The 22,813-nt window shown below is 42.0% G+C and overlaps 1 protein-coding gene across 1 annotated transcript in view; it reads left to right on the top strand.

The window, feature by feature from the left end:
• LOC129337317 (prostatic acid phosphatase-like) overlaps positions 1 to 17,282 on the top strand; it is a 34,680-nt gene extending 17,398 nt beyond the window's left edge. Inside the window, exons 8-12 of the mRNA XM_054990922.1 lie at positions 2,600 to 2,682; positions 3,243 to 3,353; positions 6,870 to 7,014; positions 15,304 to 15,423; positions 17,224 to 17,282. Coding sequence (XP_054846897.1) covers positions 2,600 to 2,682; positions 3,243 to 3,353; positions 6,870 to 7,014; positions 15,304 to 15,423; positions 17,224 to 17,282 — 518 coding nt within the window. The remainder of the gene's footprint in view (positions 1 to 2,599; positions 2,683 to 3,242; positions 3,354 to 6,869; positions 7,015 to 15,303; positions 15,424 to 17,223) is intronic.
• Positions 17,283 to 22,813: the final 5,531 nt, after the last annotated feature.

Here is a 22,813-nt window from a genome sequence, read left to right as displayed (position 1 = left end):
GCCGTCAGAGCTGCCTGTTAGGGTTTGCAGGGATAAGATTGGAGTGCCCATGGCTACAGAACACCCCCCTTCCCCCTCCCTCCCCTGGGTGTCTTCTCCCAACTTGTGACTGCTTTGCTGCTCCATGGTTGGAAGGAAGCCCTGCTGATCAAGGAAAGCTGGGCTTCCATTCGGGTTTCCAGGGCGACAGAAGGAGGGCAAACAGAGCTCTGGCTTTCCCCTGGCTCCATTGCCAGGGGAATAGATTGCTGGCGCCTGAGTGTCTGGATCCCCGATCCGAGCCCGAACGCAACGATCCAGGGCTCTCCCGATCACTGGATCGTTGGCTGTGGACGATCACAATCTGCCGGGTCATGCTCGCGCAATCGCCATTATCGTGGGGTTTTTTTATCGTAATGCGGATCGTGCCCATCTCTAGATGTAACCTTTTCAAGGTGAAATACATTTTTGCTGTTACCATGCTTCTAAATGCATTTACATGGAAATAACTCCCCAAATATTTAACTGTCAATAAGCCCTGAGGTTACCTGGTGGATTTAATGCATTTAGGGGCATAGTAACATCAAATTAAATGGGTTTAGAAGGGTATAATTTTGTTTAGGTTTACAAAGTGTTCTTAACCATGATCAAATCCTTATAGCTCAAGTTAAGATCAAAACCTTATAGACTCATAAGGGGCTGCCTTTGAAAAGTGTTTGGAAGCTTCAATTTGTGCAGAATGCTGCAGCCAGGATGCTGACTGAAGTGAGTCAGAAGGAGTATATCACTCCAGTCTTGCTCATCTACACTGGCTTCCTATTTGTTTCTGGGCACAATTGAAGATGCTAGTGCTGACATTTAAAGCCATATATGGTTTGGAACCAGCATACTCAAAAGACCACTTACTCCACCAAACCCCTGAGGTCATCTTCAGAGGCCCTGCTTTGGGTTCCCCCACCTCCTGAGATTAGGTGAGTGGGAACTAGAGATGGGCACGGAACAAAAAATAAAAGAACCAGAAGGTTCATGGTTCGTGGGTTTCACAAACCACGAATCATGGAACAGGACCAGTTACGAACCAGTTCGTGGTTCATGGGGTTTAAATGCCCCTTTCCAGCCTTAACAGCGGCAGGGAAAGGGGACATTTAACAGTTTAAAGGGCCCTTTCCTGCCTTGCAAGTGGCAGGTCCCTTTAAACTATCAGCTGGCAGGCGGCAGGGGGGATCCCATGGCAGGACAGCCATTTGAGGGGCCATTTGAGGGGCAGAGAGGCCATTTTGGCCCCTTCCACCGCCCTGCAGGCCCCCAGGGTAGCAGAAGAGGCCAAAAACAGCCTTCCTGCCCCTCCCGGGAGGAGAGGAAAGGTGCTGCACCACAGGGGCTGGGGCTGGGGTGGGGCATAGGGGGGTAGGGGTTTGGGCAGTTTAAAGGGACCTGCTGCGGCAGATCTGTTTAAACTATCATCTGGCAGGCGGCGGGGGGGATCCCCCCTGCCAGCTGATAGTTTAAAGGGACCTGCCCTTGCAAGTCCCTTAAAGGGGCAGTTTAAACTGCCCCTGTGAATACGACCCAATGAACCAGTATACAGTTCGTGGAAGTTCCGTGAAAAGGAGCTTCCACGAATGCTGGTTCACGAACCCTGAACCGGCCTGGTTCGTGGGGTTTTTTGGGTCGTATTTAGGTTTGTGCCCATCTCTAGTGGCAACCCAGGTGACAGCCTTCTCAGTAGTGGTATGAAAACTCTAGAACTCTCTCCCCAGGGTGATTCGCCAGTCCCCTTCTGTTATTGTCTTCCACCAGTAGGTGAAGACCTTTTCGTTTTGCTCAGCATCCCTGCATTGAGCCTTTCTTCCAAAGTTTTATCTTTTGTATTCATTTTAAGCACTGGATTTAAATTGGATTAATGGTGTATTTGTGTGGTGATTTTTTTTTATGATGAGATTTTAATTTGTATGTTTTGTTAGCCACCTTGGCAGTGGTCCTATGAAGGCAGAAATAGGAGGTAAAAATCTTGTAAATAAATCAATAAATGATAAATAAAGTGAAATATAAGGGAAATGTGACAATCAAGAATTACAGCCAAAGAAAGACTTGAAAGATTTGCCTGAAGAGAAGCCATCAGCTGCCACTTTGTGAAATTTTATATATATAAAAAAGGAAGGGAAATAAGCTCTAGAGAAAAATGAAGGTGAATTCAAAAACCGATTTTCAAAGTTCTACAATTACTAATATCCTGACCTGGATAGTCCTGGCAAGCCTGATCCCATCAGATCTCAGACACTAAGCAGGATTGATCTTGGATAGTAAATGGATGGGAGACCTCCAACAAAGACCAGAGTTGTAGAGGCAGGCAATGGCAAACCACCTCTGTTAGTCTCTTGCCTTGAAAACCCCAGCAGGGGTCAGCTTTGATGACAGCACTTTCCACCACCATCACAATTACTAATACAGTTATTCTTTACATTGGTTCCTACTGGGGCTACTTTGTTAGAATTTAATATTTCCTTGAATTAAAAAACCATTAATTGAAAAATAACTGATAATGGATAAATGGCATCAGCAAGTTTTGAAACATTTATTGGTTCCTCTAGCATTCATTTTCTTTCTGATGTCCATCCAGGTCTCCTTGTGAAAGCTATTCTGGAAGAGATCTCAAAAGCTGCTAGCAATGCTGACCCCAGAAAAATGATGATGTATTCAGCAGTGAGTATTAAACTTCCATTAAAGGGACAGGTATAATCTCCAGTCTTTTGCATTTGGCGAGGAAGATAATATCAGTTTGTACCTGTACAAGTTTCTTCATGAGGCTGATAGATTTCCACACCATGAGGTTGAATGTGGTGCCTTCCAATGAGGACACGTTAGGTGGGTAGCCTTGTTGGTCTGCAGTAGAACAGCAGGATTTGAGTCCAGTGGCACCTTAGAGACCAACAAGATTTTCAGAGATTTCAGTTTTTCTGAGACTCAGAGCTCCTTCCTTCTTCAGATTTTATTACCAGGTTGATCTCTTGTCTGCAATCAATAGTGCAGGACTAGGAACGCTTTCCTTGGACTCTGGGAGTAAACTCCATTGAATAAACCTGAATAGGATTCTAAGTAGACCTGTTGAGGATGGCACTGCAACTTTATCAAAAAGACTATAATAAGAGATGTTTGTTCTATGACTTCTTTAGAACTAAAAATGTCTGAGAAAACAAAAGGGATAACATAAACACACATACATACATAAACAGTCTTTCATGAGAGCTTCTTCTTCTTTATAGCACGATACCACAATCGTTGCCCTCCAAACAGCTCTGGATGTATCCAATAAAAAGTTACCTCCTTATGCTGCCTGCCATCTTTTTGAGCTCTATCAAGAAAGCAATGGGCAAGTATTAACTTGGATGCAATATGCAACTATACTTTCTGCAGTGTGGAGATCAGTTGTAATACTGGGAGAGCTCTAGGCCACACCTGGAAGTTGGCAACTGTGCCTGTGGAGCTGCTATGGACTCCATTTGCAAAATTACATAATTTAAGGGGTTGCATGCAAGTTTTGCAACAGAGACGATAGAGGTTTCACAAGGGGGTGCAAAGAAACACAAATGTGACGGGTGCATGTTGTGTGTATGTAGGCCAAAACTGCTTCTACCTGTATACTGTGATAACAAGGAGAAAAAGATCTGAGCGAGTTTGGAAGGCACAAAACTCCATTGAACGTCTGATTCAAAGTCTTCATATTGTAGCCTAACAAACAGGAGGACCTGGAACCTGTAAATTGGCCATTAAATATCTGAGTAACTTTCTGTCCTTTCAGTCAAAAAAAGGTTAACCTTTGGCTGGATTGTACCTCCTATTAAGTAGACTTGATGCAACTCATTTAGCATTATGTGAATTGCTCTCCATGCTTCTCTTTGCATGGCATCATATGGCACTCCAAACACAGGAGAGGATCATAGAAATGGTCCCATGAAGAGCATTGACTCACATGACAAGCAGTCAAAACAAGCCTATAGCTGTTGCCAGGGGTTTTTTTTCTGGGAAAAGAGGTGGTGGAACTCAGTGGGTTGCCCTAGAAGAAAATGGTCACATGGCTGGTGGCCCCGCCCCCTCATCTCCAGACAGAGGGGAGTTTAGATTGCCCTCCATGCCGCTGCAGTGGCACGGAGGGCAATCTAAACTCCCCTCTGTCTGGAGATCAGGGGGCGGGGCCACCAGCCATGTGACCATTTTCAAGAGGTTCCAGAACTCTGTTCCACTGTGTTCCCACTGAAAAAAAGCCCTGGCTGTTGCTAGGCAGTAAAGGGGGAAATTTCTCTTGAGTAGTAACGTATTCAGGAGTAAGGGAAAAGAGAAAGGGACCAACTGTGGGCAGGAAGCAGTTATGAAGAGTCAGAGAAATAAGGAGATGCAAGAAGGGTCAGTTTTCTAACATGAAGTCTGGAAGAAAGGCAGCACAACCTCATGGGACCAGACCGCTTCAGAAGAAATGATGAAGACATCCCCAGACTTCTGCAGGAGTCTGGACACAATTTCAGGCCAAACCATCTGTGGCAAGGGAGGAGGAACCCCCTCATATCTAGAGTTGTCAGTTGCCTGGAGAGAAAAAGGTGTTCTGTCTCTTTAATAGAGGCTTGTATGTGTGGTACCCTTAAGTCAAAACTGACTTATGGCAACCCCTGGTGGGGCTTTCATGGCAAGAGACTATCAGAGGTGGTTTGCCATTACCTGGCTAGGCAGCCCTAGTCTTTGCTAGATGTCTTTCATCCAATTACTAACTAAGGCCGACCCTGATTAGCTTCTGAGATCTGACAAGATCAGGCTCACCTGGGATGTCCAGATCAGGGTAATAGAAGCTTACTGGGATCTTATTTACCTCTGTTCTATGAAAAGCTTCAGCTGCCCATCATTAAATGCCTTTTAAAGGAACAGGACATTTTCTCCAGGTGTGTTGGCAGTCCTATTCATGTCCTGACCTTGAAGTAAGGCTGTTGCAAACATAGGTAGCAACAGAAAGAACCAGAAGGACCACCCCCACCCTCACCAGGAGCTGAGCTGGAGATCAGGCCTGGATATAACTAAAAATCAAAAGATCTCCCGCAGTTGTAGCTTACCAATCCTATAAATCTTAAAGTGCATTGTGCAACAAGCATTTAATATTCAATAATATATATTTTCTAAGTAAAGTGCAAGGTGCACAGTGTACAATAACAATAAATAAATATCCAGTTCACATCCAACAATAAATGCACTGTAAAATTCCAGCTAAAAGATGCTGAAAAAAATGAAAGCCAAACTGCCTGCTTCTGCTTTAGAATCGTAGAATCATAGAGTTGGAAAGGGCCATACAGACCATCTAGTCCAACCCCCTGCCCAGTGCAGGGTCAGCCTAAAGCATCTCTGACAAGTATAATGTGAGGTAGACCTTTGGTAGAAGCATCCAAGGAGCTGGGTTCAAGACATGTTGCTACCGAGGGTTCACACAACTAACTCTCTTCCCCAATGACACATGTGCCACCCACTTCAGTGGCTGGAGTGACAGTCAGTCAGGCCAGCCAATGGTTCTGGGAGGGCAGCTGCTTGAAATTGGAGATGTATGGAGTGAGTGAAAAAAGCGCCAGAGTTCAGTGAGAGCCAAGCTACAAGTGACGAATGACATTTGAGTGGAGTGCAAGTGGAGCACAAGTGAACAGGGAGGAATACACGTGAGTCTGTTCACTTGCCGTTCAAGTGTCATTCATCACTTGTAGCTTGACCCTCAGTGGGCCATCTCTTTAACAGCATGTGGAAACAGCCTTACTCAAAGGGCCAAACTACACATTGCTTTTTTTTACAAGGTGGGTTCAAGTTGCCCAAACCCATCTCACTTTCCCTGCAGTCATGCAGCAGCAGAAAAAGGCATTTTTAAAGTCCACAGTAACTCAGTTGGGCTCAGAACAACAGCATAGAGTCAGGGGTGCTCCTGCCCTTCCCCTTTCACTGCTTTTCTGAGCTGAAATTGTAGGTGGGGGGATATTTTGCCCATCTTTGGGGCTGCACATGGAGTATTCTTTGCCTTTTCCTGTAGCTGCTGTGTAACTGCAGAGAAAATGTAATGTGTAGTTTTGCCCTAAGTAGGGTTGCCAGCTTTAGGTTGGGAAATACCTGGAGATTTTGGCTTGAAGCCTGGGAGGGTGGGGTTTGTGGGGGGGAGAGGCCTGTACAGGGTATAATGATATAGAGTTCATCCTCCAAAGCAGCTTTTTTCTCCAGGGAAACAGATCTCTATCACTTGGAGATCAGTTGTAATACTGGAACATCACCAGCTACCATCTGGAAGCTGAAAGCTAAAATAGGGACTACCCCGGTGCAAGCACAAGCAAAATTACAGACAAAACCAGGGCTGTGAAGTGAAAACTCAATGGATACACATTCATTGTTGTAATAGTCACATCTTGATTACTTTAGTACTTGGATTATTTTGTATATACACATTATAACTATATTTTTGATAATTTGAGTGTTCTTAATGTGTATTCATTGAGTTTTCACTTCACGGCCCTGGTTTTGTCTGTAATTTTACCATCTGGAAGCTGGCAATGCTAGCCCTAAGGCAGTACTTATAGTTTCAGTATGCACAATCTCAGTGTTTGCAAATAAGTGTTTTTTCTACCAAGCAGAAGACATCTGTAAATAAAATCTCGATAGCTGTTCTATTTGGTTGAAGACATCAAAAGGTAGTCTTGATATTTTCATTGGTTAGCCATGTACAACTCCACAAATCTTATCAGAAGAGATCTCAGAACATTTATTTCAGAAAAAAGTATTGCTAGCAAGGCCACATAACCCTGCATTGCATTTCTATGTGGTACTCAAAGAAGATAATGACCTAATTCTCTTCTTCTCTTGGGTGTCATAAAATCAGTCAGCACACCATCGAGATGTACTACCAGACCGACGTTACCCAAGACCCCACTCCACTCACGTTGCCCGGCTGTTCAAAGGCTTGTCCACTTGACAAATTTAAACAATTGGTTGCTCCTATCATAGTGGACAACTGGGAAGCAGAATGCAGTAAGGCGTAGAAAGCCATTATAAATGGGAGGTAAGATAATAATGTTTTCTGTCTGTCTTCTTGGAAAAATAGTGGGATGGATAATAAAAAATATAAACAGGAATTGATGTTCTTAAAAATCCCAGGTTGGCTTTCCCCACAAAGAGATGATATCGACATTAGAGAGTTTGGACCTTGGTTGGTTGGTTGGTTGTTTTAGTACAGGCTTAAACCCCCCAAATGCTTGGAAAACAGATGTGGGATCTTAAAAACACAGTCCTTGACACCATTCTGTTTAATATATACTTGAAGCCCTTCCCTTTGAATGTCACACCTGAGGAGGCTGGTGATGAGCCCCCCCCTCCCCCCACACACACACACAAACACACATTTCTCACAGTGTTTGGGGTGGGCTGAAAAGAATCCTGTTCCCCCTGCAGCTGCTCAATTGGGTTATTCCACTTTTGGGAAACAGGAAATGGGGAGAGTCAACTTTCCTTCCTTATCAGCAGCATTCATGGTATTCTTGAGGATCATCTGAGAAGGAAGAATAAGCAAAGTTTCCCTTCCAGCCTACAGATAAGTGTCTATCAGCCAGGAGGTTTAAGCCCACACAGTCTTAGGGCCAAACGTGACAAGATGAGCATCCTTCAGTTGACCCCAGGGACATGGCACCATTTAAAGAGTGAGTTCCCATCTGGGCACTCCTTGTGCCACAGGGGCTTGAGTCTAGTTGGGTATACAGCAATGGGGGAGGGGATTCTGCTTCCCCCCCTGCACTGTTTCCCCCACCCTAAAATTTGCCCGTATCCCCTCCAGCTCTGTTTCAGGTTTAAAAAAAATGGTGCTGGGGAAGGAAGGATCCTCTCCATCCTCTACACCATGGTAGGCCAGACCAGAATCTGGCCCCTGTGGCACTGTTTAAAGGAGTTCCTGACTAAGAACTTACTCTTTAAAATGGCAGCACATCCCTGGGGCAAAGTTAGGGGTGCCCATCTTGGCCATTTCCACACAGCTTACCTTAGTCTGCAAAATAGCGAAATCTCATGTGAAATCTCGTAAGAAGACGCTGTTATCACGTGAGAAGATGCTGTTATCGTGTGAGAAGACGCAATAACAGTGTCTACTTGCAAGATTTCGCGTGAGATTTTACTATTTTGCCGAATAAGGTAAGCCGTGTGGAAATGGCCCTTGTCTAGTTTAACCCTTAGAAGGGTATAACTCTGCTTAAGATGGTGCTCATATAAGCATGAGGTTTAAAGCACTTCTTGCTTTATAATGCAAATTTAAAGCCTACACTGAACAAAAAGCTCATTCGCCTTAGAAATGCTTCTCCTCCCCCATCAAAAACTTTACGTTCTTTGTCTCACAACAGTCCCTTCTGACCCCAGGAAAGCTGATTCCCAGGTGACAGTACCCACATGGACTAATAGCTCTGTTGTGCCCAAGTCGGCTCCCCTGTGTGTTTGCCACTCACTACACAAAGGCAGGAGTAGGAAGAATGATACGAAACCTTATTGCAACAAAGGAGAGGAACAGAGCTCTCAAAAGCAAGCCACCATGCTCCTCTGACTTGATCAGAATGTTGACTGCTTTTATAATGCTACTACAGCAAGGCATGCATGTCTTCTTTGGCTGCGCATCATGCTCCAAACCCATAAGTTCCCCCTTTTGATATGCATACCTCCCCGTGTTCAGCTGGTGGGTTTTGTCACATCTTGTTGCAAAGTTCATCACAGACCATTAGCTAGCAAGGTGTTTGTTACTACATATTACTTTTAAGTTTTAACTATGCTGCAAAGCAAAGCTGATTGCTATTACATGCCATAAATTGTTGTTATAAAAGTAACTAATTATTGCTACAAGGATGACTGCTGCTACACAGTATTGACTGGTGGGTGATGGCTATCAAATCTATCAGCCCCATGGTTCAGGAGGTTGTCAGAGGATGAGCCGAAATATCTAGATCCAGAGGAGTTAGCCATGTTCTCGAATTGTGGTTCTCAAATGCTTATGCTACAGTAAAGCTGGTTAGTCTTAAAGGTGCTACTGGACTCTTTTCTATTTAGAAATATCTAGGAATCTCTACAGCATGACCCAGTAATGTGAGGGCAGTTGAAGTCACTCTGTATCACAATATGGTCTGCTTTAGTTGCCTCCCTTATTTCCTTCTCCATCTCAAGATTAGCCTCAAGGGTTTGATTAGGGGGGCAATCGTATACTGCTACTTGTAAGTAACCTTTAGGGCTCAAGTACTTCCACCCATATCACTTCTGTTGGGGAGTTCATTCCCCTAATGCTTTCTAGCTTATTTGATTCTATGCCCTCTTTGATATACAATGCAACACCTCCCCCCCCCAACATATCCGTTCCTGTCTTGCCCGTAGAGTTTATACCCACGTACGATGGTATCCCATTGATTTTCCCATTCCACCATGTTTCTGAGACACCCACTGGATTTAAGTTGTCATTTAGCATCAAGCACTCCAGCTCCACCATTTGGGCTTGGAGGTTTCTAGTGTTGGCACCTGTAATACATTTCCCTCTCCAACAATCCTTGCATCTCTCAGCCCCTTTGTCTTCACACATGGCCCTCCTTTCCATCCTACTCTTACTCCCAAGTGCTATTGTGCTCTGGCCAATATTACCCCGAGTGTTTACACTGCCATTCCTTTGGAATGAGTGGTCCCCAATGAGATTAATTTAAAAGCTGCTCTGCCGCTTTTTTGATATTATGCACCTACAGCATGGCTTCCTTTTCATTCAAGTGAAGCCCACCTCTGGTACAGGATTCAGCATGTCCCAAAAAGTTCTCCAGTACCTAAAAAAAACCTGCATTAAACATTAACTGATATAAAATGTACAAAGAAGAAAGGTTTGCAATGGCACCAAACAATTTTTTTAAAGGGTAGATAGATCCCTTATTTGCAGTACTTCAACTAAGGCACAAAATTAAAGGCATATATTGCTTGTAATAACCGTATCTGTATTCCTCAAAGATATTGTTACTACATTTTTAAAGTGCAGTTGGGTTTTTGACATGTTGCTATTGTGTTTTATCTACCAGATACAAAACAGAAGTCAAAGGAAGGACAAAGTAGCACCAACATTTTAAGAGGAAGGAAACAAGATGCACATAAGTTATGCAACAGCAAAAACAAGCAATAATTGCTAAATCTTTCATATAGTCCTGGCCATCAAGATTTTCCTCCTTGTACAATTCCCATTCATATCTATGGTGTTTCGTTGCACAGGATATCTTCCTGGTTGATTCGGGAATCTTGTATTTATTATTATTATTTATAGAGTAGAGTCTGATATCATGCTGTCTTCACAGGCTTCTAGTTTTTATTATTATTATTGTGATAAATATAATGAAAAAGACCCTTCAGATGGTTTGTCCTGTATATAATTTGCCTCTCTGGCTTTCCAATTGACAGTGTTCTACTTAAACCAAAGTCAGCATATTTTAAGCCTTCCACATTATTCACAGCCTTGAACTTGTTTGTTCCATACTCTTAAACTGGATGGTAAAACAAATATTAAAGATATCCTTTCCTTCGCAAAATATCTAGTCATTTTTCTTTATGTATTTGTTTCCTGTTTCCTATCTACAAGAACACACCTTTTCTGAGGTTTTGCCCTATATGCATACATGCAAATTTAAGAGCTCAATTAGAAACCAGTCTACATGGAAGTAAGACCATTTATTCAATGGTGCTTACTGCCAGCACAGTGTTCTAAGAATTGCATACTATAAATAACTTCATAACCTCTCTGGGAAGCAATAATACTAATAGATATATTCATACATATTCAAAGGGGCTGTTGCTATTGTTCCAATGAAGAAAGTACATTTTTAAGGCCATTTCAATGCTCTTGCAGTAATGCCTGAAAGCCAATAAATAGTGTGATATATCAAGGAACGGCTGCATACATACAGAACATGGATTTTGATATAGAGCCGCAGTCAAGGAATATATCTGTAAGCAAATGGCTGTTACAAAACATCAGAATAAATTGAATTGATTGTGGAAAAAAGAATAACCACTAGAGGACACTCTTCTACTCCTATAAAAATCTCAGCGCAGTGTTATTAATGGTTTCTTCAGCTCGCAAACCTTTTGGGAGCTTCAGGAGTAATGTTGGATTAAAAGCAGTGGGGGAGTTCTTTTTAAGTATTTTTGCACTCTAGCTGACATAGATTTTAGTTTAGCACCAAATATTGTAGAAAAGAAAAGATGATGATGATTCAGCATCATTTGAGATGTTCACTTTTTAACATTTAAAAGAAAACATTGGCCGTTTCCACACGGCTCCCCGCTGCTCGTAACAACCCGGAAGATTGCGAAAAAAACACGGAAGATCACGTTTTCTCGCGCGAGATTTTCACGACGTCTCGTGACATCGCGCAAATCTCGTGCGAGAAAACACAATCTTCCGCGTTTTTTTCGCGATCTTCTGGGTTGTTACGAGCAGTGGGGAGCCATGTGGAAATGGCCATTGATATATTATACATATATAATAAAGACACAATTGTACAGTGGCTTGACAAGACAAGGTTCAAGTCCAGTAGTCCTTTAAAGACCAACAAGATTTTCCAAGGTATAAGCTTTCAAGAGTCAAGCTCCCTTCATCAGTGTCTTTAAAAAGACCCTATTAATTCCCATTTCTATCCATATTATTCCAAAATACAGTAAGAATGTCTGTTGCTCAACAATTCTATCTATACTAAAACCAGTATTAGATAGTTCTTACTGATAACTGGTTTGCCAACATATCTGGAGAAAAATGTTTGCAATCAGCTGTTATTTACCAGTTAATGCGATTGGCCTCCATGCCATGAAAAGCTTCAGGTGCCCATTTCCACCTATTACACATCTATCAAAGGGTCAGAAGGATACCTTTCTCCAGGCCTATTGACAACCTTGTTTACAAGGCTCTTGTTTTTTTTCCCCCCATGAGAAATTATAGAGGAATAATTACCTCAAGAATCTAACCAAGCAATTAGTTGCCAATATTGCTAGCTCAATGTTGATGTGTGACTCGCCAAACAACACCACATTCCGTCATATTTACTTTTACCTTTTTTGCTGTTTGTGGAGAAATTAAACGGTACCTTTCTGCCAATGTTAACACTCAAAGCCACTTACAAAGTTTTAAAGGAGAATTGCAAATTGGTTTTTTTAAAAAAAAAAAGTTGAGTATGAGTTCCCCAGACCCAATTCGGGTTTCTGCAACCATACAGCAGTTAAAAAGTAAATGGCTGTTAGAAAATAAAGGAAAGCCCAAACGGCCTCAGAATGCCTCTGTGGGGGGGGAGAAGGGAGGGGAGTACGCAGGATATGGAGCAGAAAAACAGGAGAAATACTCTCCTCTTGTACTATTTTGACATGGGAATGGCTTGAGGTGGGGGGGGAAGCCCTCATCTCCCCTCGAAGGCATTCGGAGGCTGTTTGGGCTCTCCTTTATTTTTAACAGCTATTCCCCAAAGCTGCTGTGTAGCTACAAGGAATTCGAGTTGGGTCTGAGAGCCCAGTTCTTTAAAAACCTGCACGTTTAGCTTGACCTTAATTTTGAGAAAAACTACAATCCCAGGATGAACATTTTCTTGCTAGTAATCCCCAAAGAAAACAAAGGGGCTTAATTCTATAACATGTACGGGGTTGAAGAGTGTGGAGGAGGCACTGGGAAAAATTAAGTTTAGACGTTTTCTTCTGATGAGAAAGAAACTATGCTCTCAGCCAGATCAGGATTCTTATTCTGTCAGTGTGATGAGAGTCTGCAAATATCTACAGAGAAACTGGAAAATAAAGTTAGAAAATATATCAGAGTCTTTTTCTTTCTTTTTTTTTTTTGCTTCCTTAGCCTTTCTTGGTTCTACAGAGTCCCAAGTTTGATTAAAATAAAACAAGAAACGACCACTGCCAGAGGAACCAGGGCAAGGAAACTAGGAAGCAACCTGCTATGTGGAAGTGCATTGCTACTGCGCTGTATTGGCAGCTGCAACAGCAATGGGGAAACTACACTTGCCTGTCCCCATGTGGAAAACACCTAACAAAATGTATTCCAGCCTAAGTTTTTGTGAGTCGGAATTCATTTCATCAGATGCAACTGTGACAGTGAAAGAAACCAATAAGTGAGCGAGACCTCATAAATCCCACTGAATGTAATGAGAGCTATGTCCAAGTAAGCATTCTTGTAATCACACTGAAGGAGCATAGAGAATTAAGGAAGTGATTAAAAGATTGATGACTTGAGGGAAGTTGTCTTTATGGACAGATATCAGAGTACCTCCAATGTCTAGAAACACACAGAAGATTAATTTTAAAAATTATGATGTAAATAGGACTGAAAACAGGCCTTGAGAAAAATGCCCTGTCCTTTTAATAGAGGCTTAATGGGCAGTTATTTACCAGGTGATATTCTTCACCTCCATAACCTGAAATTTTCAACAGCCCATTTCCACACATTAAGCTTCTATTAAAAGGGACAGGCATTTTTCTCAGAGAAACCCTAATTATGAATAATGAGCTTCTGATAGGATGTCCACTTTTATTCTACCTTTTATGTGCATAACAGAAATACAATATGTGCCACTCTCCTCCACCACAAAGGTGGAGAACATTTCATTTCTCAAATGTCTGCCATGGAATTGTTAAAGGTTCAGGGACCTGCATGGAAAAATTAACATCCTTCTTCCTTTACTACCTCTAAAACACTCACAAAATGAATTTCTGAGAAGCCAGACTCAAAGGAAGTTAAACTTTTAATTCAAGGCTTCAATTATCTAAACAGTTTGCAGCCCAATCCCATGTGCACTGTCTTGGAAGTAATCCACCGAGTTCAAGGGGCCTTCCTCCCAAGAAACGGTATATAGGAGTGCCTTAAACATTCTGATATAGTGGCACTGGTAGTTCACAGATGAAGTTGATTCCCTCAGTGTTTTCTCTGAGCAGTTTTAGCACCCAGGGAGTAGAATAACCATTTCTGGCCCTCTGCAAACTAGCCTCATAGAATGTTAATTACTGGAAGCAGACATGAGAGGGATAGAGTATCAAAAAGACCGTATCTGATTGATTTTGGCTTATGTTAGGACTGAGAAAATAAAGCAAGAGAGATGGGGGGGGGACTCAGGTACTGCCTTTGTTGGTGCCTGATTTTTGTAATAATTTGTGTTAATCCAGGGGATTTTTCTAGGCATGTGCCAATTCTTCAGTGGTTCCCAAACCGTCCTCAGTGCTGTAAAGCAATTCTATATAACAACTTTTAGAAAATCCTTGTCTGAATTATTGCCTAATTATTATCATGTAACCATGATCTTTGACTCTAGATGCCTCGCCGAGTGAAGATCATATGATGTAGCATCAGCCTTCATAATGCCAAGACTCCGGCAGGAAACACTCCAGTTCACAGTAGAAGCATTCAGATTTGCTGGAGACACAGGGAACATGGGGAGAGGATGCTTTTTATATCACACAGTCTACTGAGTACAGTAAGATAGCAGGCATTTCCTCCTACAATCCTGTTTAATTTTCATTCTGCCTCTACATTACATGCCATCTGAAAGCCACTGCAGCTGGTGAAGAACCAGATCTCTTAAATAAAGGTTGTTCCTTCAACAAACATAGGAAAATGTTAGTACTATGAAGTGGGATGTTATAGGGATAGTAAGATTCTGAAGGGATCGGATGACTTTTTAATGTAATACAAGTTGACTTCCAGTAGAAGGCTCTAGGGATCTCTGCAACTGCTGTGAAATGAGGAACTGTCCATCATCCAGAGGAGAGGACAGGGCAATCATCCTCAGCAATACGGCTTCACCAGGGCATAAGAAGCTAATAATCTCTAGAACAGGTATGTTCACAACTTTAATGTTTCGCAATTAGGTTAGCTGGATAACTGCGTAAGAATCCCAAGTAGCTGACACATGGCTTAAATTAAACTTTCCAGGGAATCTTCCTCTCTATGGGCATACTGGAGCATTTTATTTTATTAATTTATTAACAACAACAACAAAGTTTATTAGCCAGAGGCCATCACATTCTCGACCTTTTGGCTAAGATCAAGTGTAGTATTAATTTACTATTTTACAAAATGTATAGCCTGTCTTCCTACTCTCCTAAAGACCTCCAAGCAAGGGGTGCTAAGTGGTTTGACTTGTCCTGAATACAAATAAGAAACTTGCATGAAGTTCTTAAATGATTGCACCTTGGCTTTTAAATCTTCTGATAGGCAACATCTGTCAAAATGCACATCACCTAACACATAGATTAAGGGTTCTTAAAATATTTTGTCTCCCTTTCCAGCTCTCACTGACTTTGCAAAAGAAGTAATGAAGGCTGATCTTGTGGTTGAACCTCTCTCAATCCTTGGTGTTGATCAGAATCACCAAAAAGATCAAGTAGAAATACAGATGGTAGCAAAAGGTAAAGAACTGGCTAAATGAAAGGATAGAAGCTCTGGTAATTTACACTGTGACTTTTAAAAAAATTAGTCTACAGAGCTTCAAAGGATTTCCTACCAAAGAGAACCTGACTAATCCTTCTACCAGAATAATTTAAAACCATACTGGAAATGGAGAATAGTCTTATGACTGTATTTGTAGAAATGAATTTTAGTTGGCAAGCCATAAGGTAAGAGCACATCATGCATAAACACCTTTGTTCAGAGTGGGAAACACTGTAGATTTGACCAGAAATCTTTCTCTAAACATACACACTGGTTTTTTCCTCTATGGTAGACATTCTTTGTGCACTTAGAAACACATGTTTCTAGTTACCACTTTGCTATGGCTATTTAAAAAACTTTTTAAGATGATGGATACAGCAAGTATGAATTGGCCTTCTGGTGAATGAAACTGCTACGAAAAAAGTTTATACCAGAACAGGGCCTTCCCAACTTTTTTGAGCCTATGAGCATTTTTGGAATTCTTTCTGACACAGGGTGGTGGGCACAATCACAAAATGGCTACCACAGGAGGTGGGGCCAACCACAAAACATCCTGGAGTGAAGTCATGCACATCTTTAATAGTAACTCTTTAATGTTCAGGCAAAAGCTGGTGTTTCAAAAGGATGCCTTTTAAAATGTAAATTGTTTAAAGGTATTTCCTCGCATGTGAACAGTTTACCTTTCAGTCACACATTGAAGAGCCCTGTGCTATGGTGGCAGTTGCTTGCAAAGCAACATATTAAAAGATCTGCCCAGCCAATCAAATCTCCAATGGCAAATCAGAATCCCTGCTTCTAAAAAGCCCCATCCATGTTCTAAGAACTCTTCGCAGCCACCAAGTAGGGGACCCTGAACTAGAAGGTGTATTTCTTGTCCTGAATCTAATCCAATGCCTCTCCATACTACAGCCCCCATCTCACAAGGCTTTGGTAGAGGCAAGCCCCATGATCCCTCAGCATAGCTTTTGCTGCTGTTCAAATGGGCCTTTCTTTTTTCTGCCAACAGAAAAGCTTGTTGGATCCAACCCTTTTTATCGCTTCCTCTTGGATGCAAGCCTTCAAATATTTACTGTGATAACTTGGCCCTGGGTGTAGTAGGAAGAAAGCTGACAAGTGCAGCATTTAATGGAGGGTCTGTAGCAAAACCAAGACCACCGTATACCAGAAGTACAGAATGGTTTGCATTTAGATGGGTGGACCAGGCTGTGGTCTGGAGGCTAGCGTCACATGAGTAAAGCAACAAAGTCGGAGATGCTCTATTATCCCTCATTTTGAATCAAATTTATTCAGATTGCAAAGAAGGCCTGCAGACCTCTAATTCATTGAATATCTAAAAGTATATTGAAAATATTGTGCATATGCATTCATATAATATAAAACCCTATTGAGTAAGCCAGAAAATGGAAAAGTTAACACCTTGCATAGTCGTCCTTTATTTAAATATTGCCAACACTAAGAGCCCAAAGCCCTCCGTGACAAAAAAGTAATACAATATAAATAACCGGTACAAATATTATAAGTAGCAACATTCGAAATATGCAAAAGACAAAGTGTATTTCTTTATATTAAAGTGTCTATGTGCAAAAGATATGTCATATATATAAAAAAGCTGTACCCATCCACATCCTATACACATAATCTAATGATCATATAGGTAAACCTAATGATTATATAAATACATATAAATCCATACAATACAATACTCAATTATACAATGTTAAATGACCACAGGATTGAATGAACACATTTGTAAACTGTTTTGCCTTTTTCTCTCACAGGGTCTAGAGAGAGGACGTGCTCACTGGCTCCACTGCCACCAGCCCTGCGAGCAAGTTAAGTCCAAAGGTGCTGCCTAATCAATATTAAGCTAGTAAACTTTTTTGATTTTTCACAGATTCAAGGAGACACTGGCCGACCAGCTCCACTCAACAAGGTGCCGGCTCACATCTTCGTTTCAAGGCAACTTTTTCAAGAATGTGCTCCCTTGCCACAATTCTCCAAAGGTAAAGTAACTGTTACAAATCATGTAGCAACTCCATACATCTTGCGGCCTCCAATTTATCCTCCAAGCAGATAAAGAATTAAGCGGGCTTCTAGGCTCGGAAACTGCGGCATCAAATGGTAGGTTTCTTTAGGAACCTTGATAAGAGATCCACACAAGTCTTGACCCTGGGCAGCAATTTCTGCCCCCTATTGGTATCAACTGCTTTTGCTACCTTGAATTGGCACCATGGGTCCTTTTCACACTACATACCTGCTTTTGGGACATTGCAAAACGTAGCACAAAAACCGCGGAAGATAGCATCTTCTCGCAAGAGTTTTGTGCAACGTCGCACAAAACTCTCGCGAGAAGATGCTATCTTCCTCAGTTTTTGCGCTACGTTTCGTGATGTCCCGGAAGCAGGTATGTAGTGTGAAAAGGGCCCATAACTAGTTTCAGTTTTTGGACTGCTCAGAAACCCTCTCTCTTCCTCTGACCACCACCATGACCCCTCTTTGTGCCTTCCTTCCACCCACATCCTGTGTGTCCTCCTTTCCTCTGCCTTTTGTGAGCCTTCCCACTGACCATACATCCTTTCACTGATGATGCTGAGTGGTGTGTGCAGATAGGAACACCACCACTATGTCCACCAGGAGTGCTGCCATTGTATACCACCTGCATGTCCTTCCCTGGGCTCATGTGGTTGGGGACCTTTGCTGCTGTGGACCCTGCCAGAAACCAGGCCTCAGCAGCTGCCCCACTAAAGGATATACTGGTGCTGGCTGTGCTAGCTAGGGAAACGCCAACAATACTATTCACTTCTAAACATAATCAGTGGATCTTTGCTCCTTAGCAGAGGTCCAGGGGAGATGTTAAACAATAGGTGTTGGGGCTAAACAAGCAATATGGACTGCTTGAAGCAAATGTAAAATCTGTGCCTGATCAGTAACTCGTCATCATTGCTTACTATTAATGTACTTCTTACTCATTTGTGCTTGCCTGATCTTGTATGTTTTCCGCTCTTCTCACCCAGCCTCTTAATATACAAGAATGATTCTAGCATTCTCAATGGCAGCAATGCTATCAATTCCATTCAAGCAAGTTTTAATTCCCTTTATTATAGATGCTAAACGCGGCATATGAAAATATTATGACTGCCAAGATGAGTAGCGATGCAGATGAGAGTTCGGCTGACCTGGCAGTACCTATGGAGAAGGCCAAAACACCACTGCAAGGTAGGGACCCAACTGCAGCTAAAAGGAGTGGTAAACTGGAAGGGGAGAACCTGACTCTTTCCTTGAATAATCTTCCTTCCGCTTAGGTAGAACAACTGAGAAGCAGTTTTCCCAGGAGAATCTATTGGCCATAACAGCTGAAATTCTGATACTTGTCTTAATCATATATATCTCATAGACACTGTTCTGTTCCATTGATTTAGATATATAACAATAAACAAAGCTAACAGGTTTTTTTCCTGCAGTAGCTCTGTACTGCACAAGCTAGCAGAAACTGGGTACTATGTTTTACATTCAAGCAAAGCCTAAGTTGAGACCAGGTGCGTTTTCTCCTGTAAAGCCTTGGAGACTACTGGAAAGTACAGCTGGGGCTATTCTAAAACTGAATTTTTATATTATTTCTTTTAACATTACTTATATAATCCATCTTTCTTACTGAGACTCAAGGCGGATTACACAGTGAAGAAGCCTGCTATCAAAATGTGGTTTATTGACTGGTCTGACAGCAAATAAAACAAATCTGTAGGCATTCTAAAATAATGAAAAACTATAGGGTGATACTTTGGAGATTTAACGCTTTATTTTAGCTTAAATATTTGTGGACTAAAGCCTACTGTCCTTGTTCTAACAAGACTACTTCTCTGGAATTATTCTCAAGGTGGAAGCTACAACAATGGAGTTAACTGCTATAAAGTCAAGGTGTCCTACTACAGTAGGAGTGTGACTCAAATTAAAACCTATGAAGCCTAGTTGCAGGAGCTTAATTTGCCTATTGAAGCAAGTCTCTCTGGTCTAGTCTAATGATATGGTTAAGCTTGGGGTGGCCTTGAAATGTTAAGTGTCAGCTATCTTGTAATGATAGGAAGAATGCAGGAAGAAGCAGCAAATGACCGTTAGAAGCAGGTGCCTTATTTATTTGTTATTTAGAGTATGCTTTTCTCACTGAGACTCAAGGAAGATTACACAGTATAAGTCAATGGGATATTCAATAAACAATACAATGGGGTAAGGATAGCAGAAATCCAATACTAAGCTGAAGAAGGGGAAAAAACAAGGCTGAAACAAACCGTAAAACAGTGCAGAACTATCCAATAGGAGCATATGTCCAGCAACAGATAGTACATGGTTGTATAGTCTACAGTCACCACCACATCTCTCTGAACTGTTCCCTTATAGCACAGTCCTGTTACCTGCATAAGAAAGCACTCCTAAATAATTTGCTTTGCACAGTTTGTGAAAAGTTAGGAGGGGGGAGTTTTCCTGACCTCTTCAAGTAGGCCATTCCATAAGGTGAGGGCTACTGCAGAGAATGCTTGTGTATTGTCAGCTAATGATTTTGCCCATTTGCAAGATGGCACCTGCAGAAGTCTAAATAGAGAGAAGGATAGGCTTTATCCACTAGGGATAAAGCTGAACTGAAGTTCTAGTGTATCTAATGAACTGAACTGAAGTTCTAGTGTATCTAATGAGGAGCACAGCCACTGGTGCCGGGGTGGTTATGAAAGAGTTTGAGTGAAGAAGAAAAAAAACCTAGGGCTGTGAGTATTACTATCATGGTACGCTTGTGCTGCTCCTAGAGAATCCCTGGCTTTTCTTCAGTCTTTCCCAACACTACTTTGCTGCAAAGTTTTGCTCAGTTGCAGCAAAGCCTGGATGGTTTCTGCAGTTCTAGATTCACATTTGGGGGGGGGGGGGACGACTCTGGGCAGTGAATGACCATGGGGGACTCCCTTGGCTCCTCTGCTTACCACCAGGCCCCATCCACATGCCCTTTCCCTAATGGTGCTGGGTAGTGCATGCAGCTAGCAGCACTACCACTGTGGCTGCCAGGAGCACTGCCACTACTGCATACCACCCATATGCCCTTCTATGGAGGCACTGGGCAGCACATGCAGCCATGAGCATGGGTGGAGGAATGTTCACAAGTGAGTGGGGAAAGGGTGTATGGGCAGGTAGCAGGGAGGCATGTGGGTGCCGGATCAGCAGCAGTGGGTCCCACCAGAAGCCCTGGGCCTGGCAGCTGCCCCACCTCAACCCTAGTTCTAGACTATTTTATTTAAAACATTTATTAACTGCCTTTCTACCTTGCAGGAACTCAGGACGGCTTACTGTATAAATAATATCTTTGGTAAAGGAGTGCACTAGAATAGAAAGGATACTCAAGGTTGAGATATACAAAGATATATAAAATATGTGCCAGATGTGTGGGTGGTGAGATTTAGGGCCAAAACAGATGTGACACAGAGGTCCTGAATCGCAGTCTGTACACCTGATCATAGATGCAGAGGAGTTAGCCATGTTAGTCTGTAGTAGCAAAATCAAAAAGAGTCCAGTAGCACCTTTAAGACTAACCAACTTTATTGTAGCATAAGCTTTCGAGAATCACAGTTCTCTTCGTCAGATGCATCTGACGAAGAGAACTGTGATTCTCGAAAGCTTATGCTACAATAAAGTTGGTTAGTCTTACAGGTGCTAGTGGACTCTTTTTGAGTCTGTACACCTGTACATCACAGCTTGTATTGGAGTCACACAGGTAGAAGGAAGAGAATTTAACCTTCAACACTGCTTGTGGCTGCTTGTGGCTTCCTGTACCATTAGCATTTTAAAGGGGAAAAGATGTGTCCTTCACAATCCTATCTTTCTCCCATCTAAAATGTGAACAAAGTCTAGGGAGCCGTGGATGGGTTGAACAGTTATTCTCTGCTTTCTGTCTGAGGCTGCATCAGCATCAGAATCATAATTGCAACAACGTTTGATTTATATACCATCCTTCAAGACAACAGTGCCACTCTCAAAGTGGTTTACAAAGTGTGTTATTATTATCTTCCCAACAATCACCCTATGAGGTGGGTGGGGCTGAGAGAGCTCTGAAAGAGCTGTGACTGACCCAAGGTCACCCCGCTGTCTTCAAGTGGAGAAGTGGGGAATCAAACCCGGTTCTCCAGATTAGAGTCCTGCCACTCTTAACCACAACACAAACTGGCGACTAGCAGATACCTATGATCTTTGTCAATATGTGTTGGCTCTTAATTGGTGTACAATTTAGGTAACATTATTTTTCAGTACAGTGAAAGGAAAATATATAATTAAGTTGAGTACACTGAGACTTTTTTTTAGCCTAGTACTAAAGTGATACAGCTACACCTATAATTAAGCATTTTGCCATAGGCTATAACTAGCAGCTGAAAGCAAGCATGTACAGGCCAGGCCTCTATAAATGCTCTATTTTACCTTGTAACACTTCCAGGCTTAAACAGTTTATTGTGTCTGTAAACTTATTGAGTGGCATTGGCAACTCTGAAAAAGACACTTTTTATCACTCTTCATGCTAGGCTAGGTATATCAATCTACTTGATAAGAGGTTTAAAATGTAAGATATTCAAAAGGCATCTAGCTTCATGTTCCTCCCTGGTGGTTTGCATGTACTGAGCACCTGTTGAATATTGTACAGGAGAAGAAGATGGGTGTTTAAAACTCACAATATACCAATCTGAGCCAAGGTCTTATTAAAAAGGAAGTCAGTATTTTTTAGAGAATCATATTAATATGAAGCATTATAGATATTGACTCCGAAACAACTTACTAAACAGCAGATTTTTTTTCATGATCTAATTTCAAAATTAGACTTCCAGGATGCTATCTACTCAATATATGAGTAATGTACCTTAGGCATTGGTGGTCTGAGATAGAACATTCACTCTACCTACAAGTCCTTCTGTAGGATGCTAACTCATGATGCATTAGAACTTCAATAATCTTATCACCACCTAACCAACATGGTTCAAAATGCCAAACCATGGTTTGAGATCACATGCTGAGCAGCAGGTTAGCACCTGTTCTTCTTACCTGGAATCCTTCTGTGTTTCCTGGTCAATTTCAATAGCTGAATGGGCATGTTGGCTTGTTGACAATGCTGATGCAGAAGGGGAGGAGGAAATACGCAAGGCTGTCTCATAAGTAATTCTCTGCCTCATAGTTAATTTTAACAGATAGGGTTGGATCCAAGCACAGTGAGCAGTGTGGGAGTCTCCTCCCCCCACCCTGATTTCTGCTCTTAGGGGTAAGTGGATAAAGTGGGGGTCTGCAGAGGGAATGGGGCATAAGTAAAAGCTGTCCCCTCCTACATGCATGACAGTGCCTTTCTGTTGTTGG

Source organism: Eublepharis macularius, chromosome 11 (genome assembly GCF_028583425.1).
Source record: "Eublepharis macularius isolate TG4126 chromosome 11, MPM_Emac_v1.0, whole genome shotgun sequence".
NCBI lineage: Eukaryota > Metazoa > Chordata > Lepidosauria > Squamata > Eublepharidae > Eublepharis > Eublepharis macularius.
The sequence above is the reverse complement of the archived record's forward strand: the minus strand, read 5'-3'. Positions and strand labels throughout refer to the sequence as shown.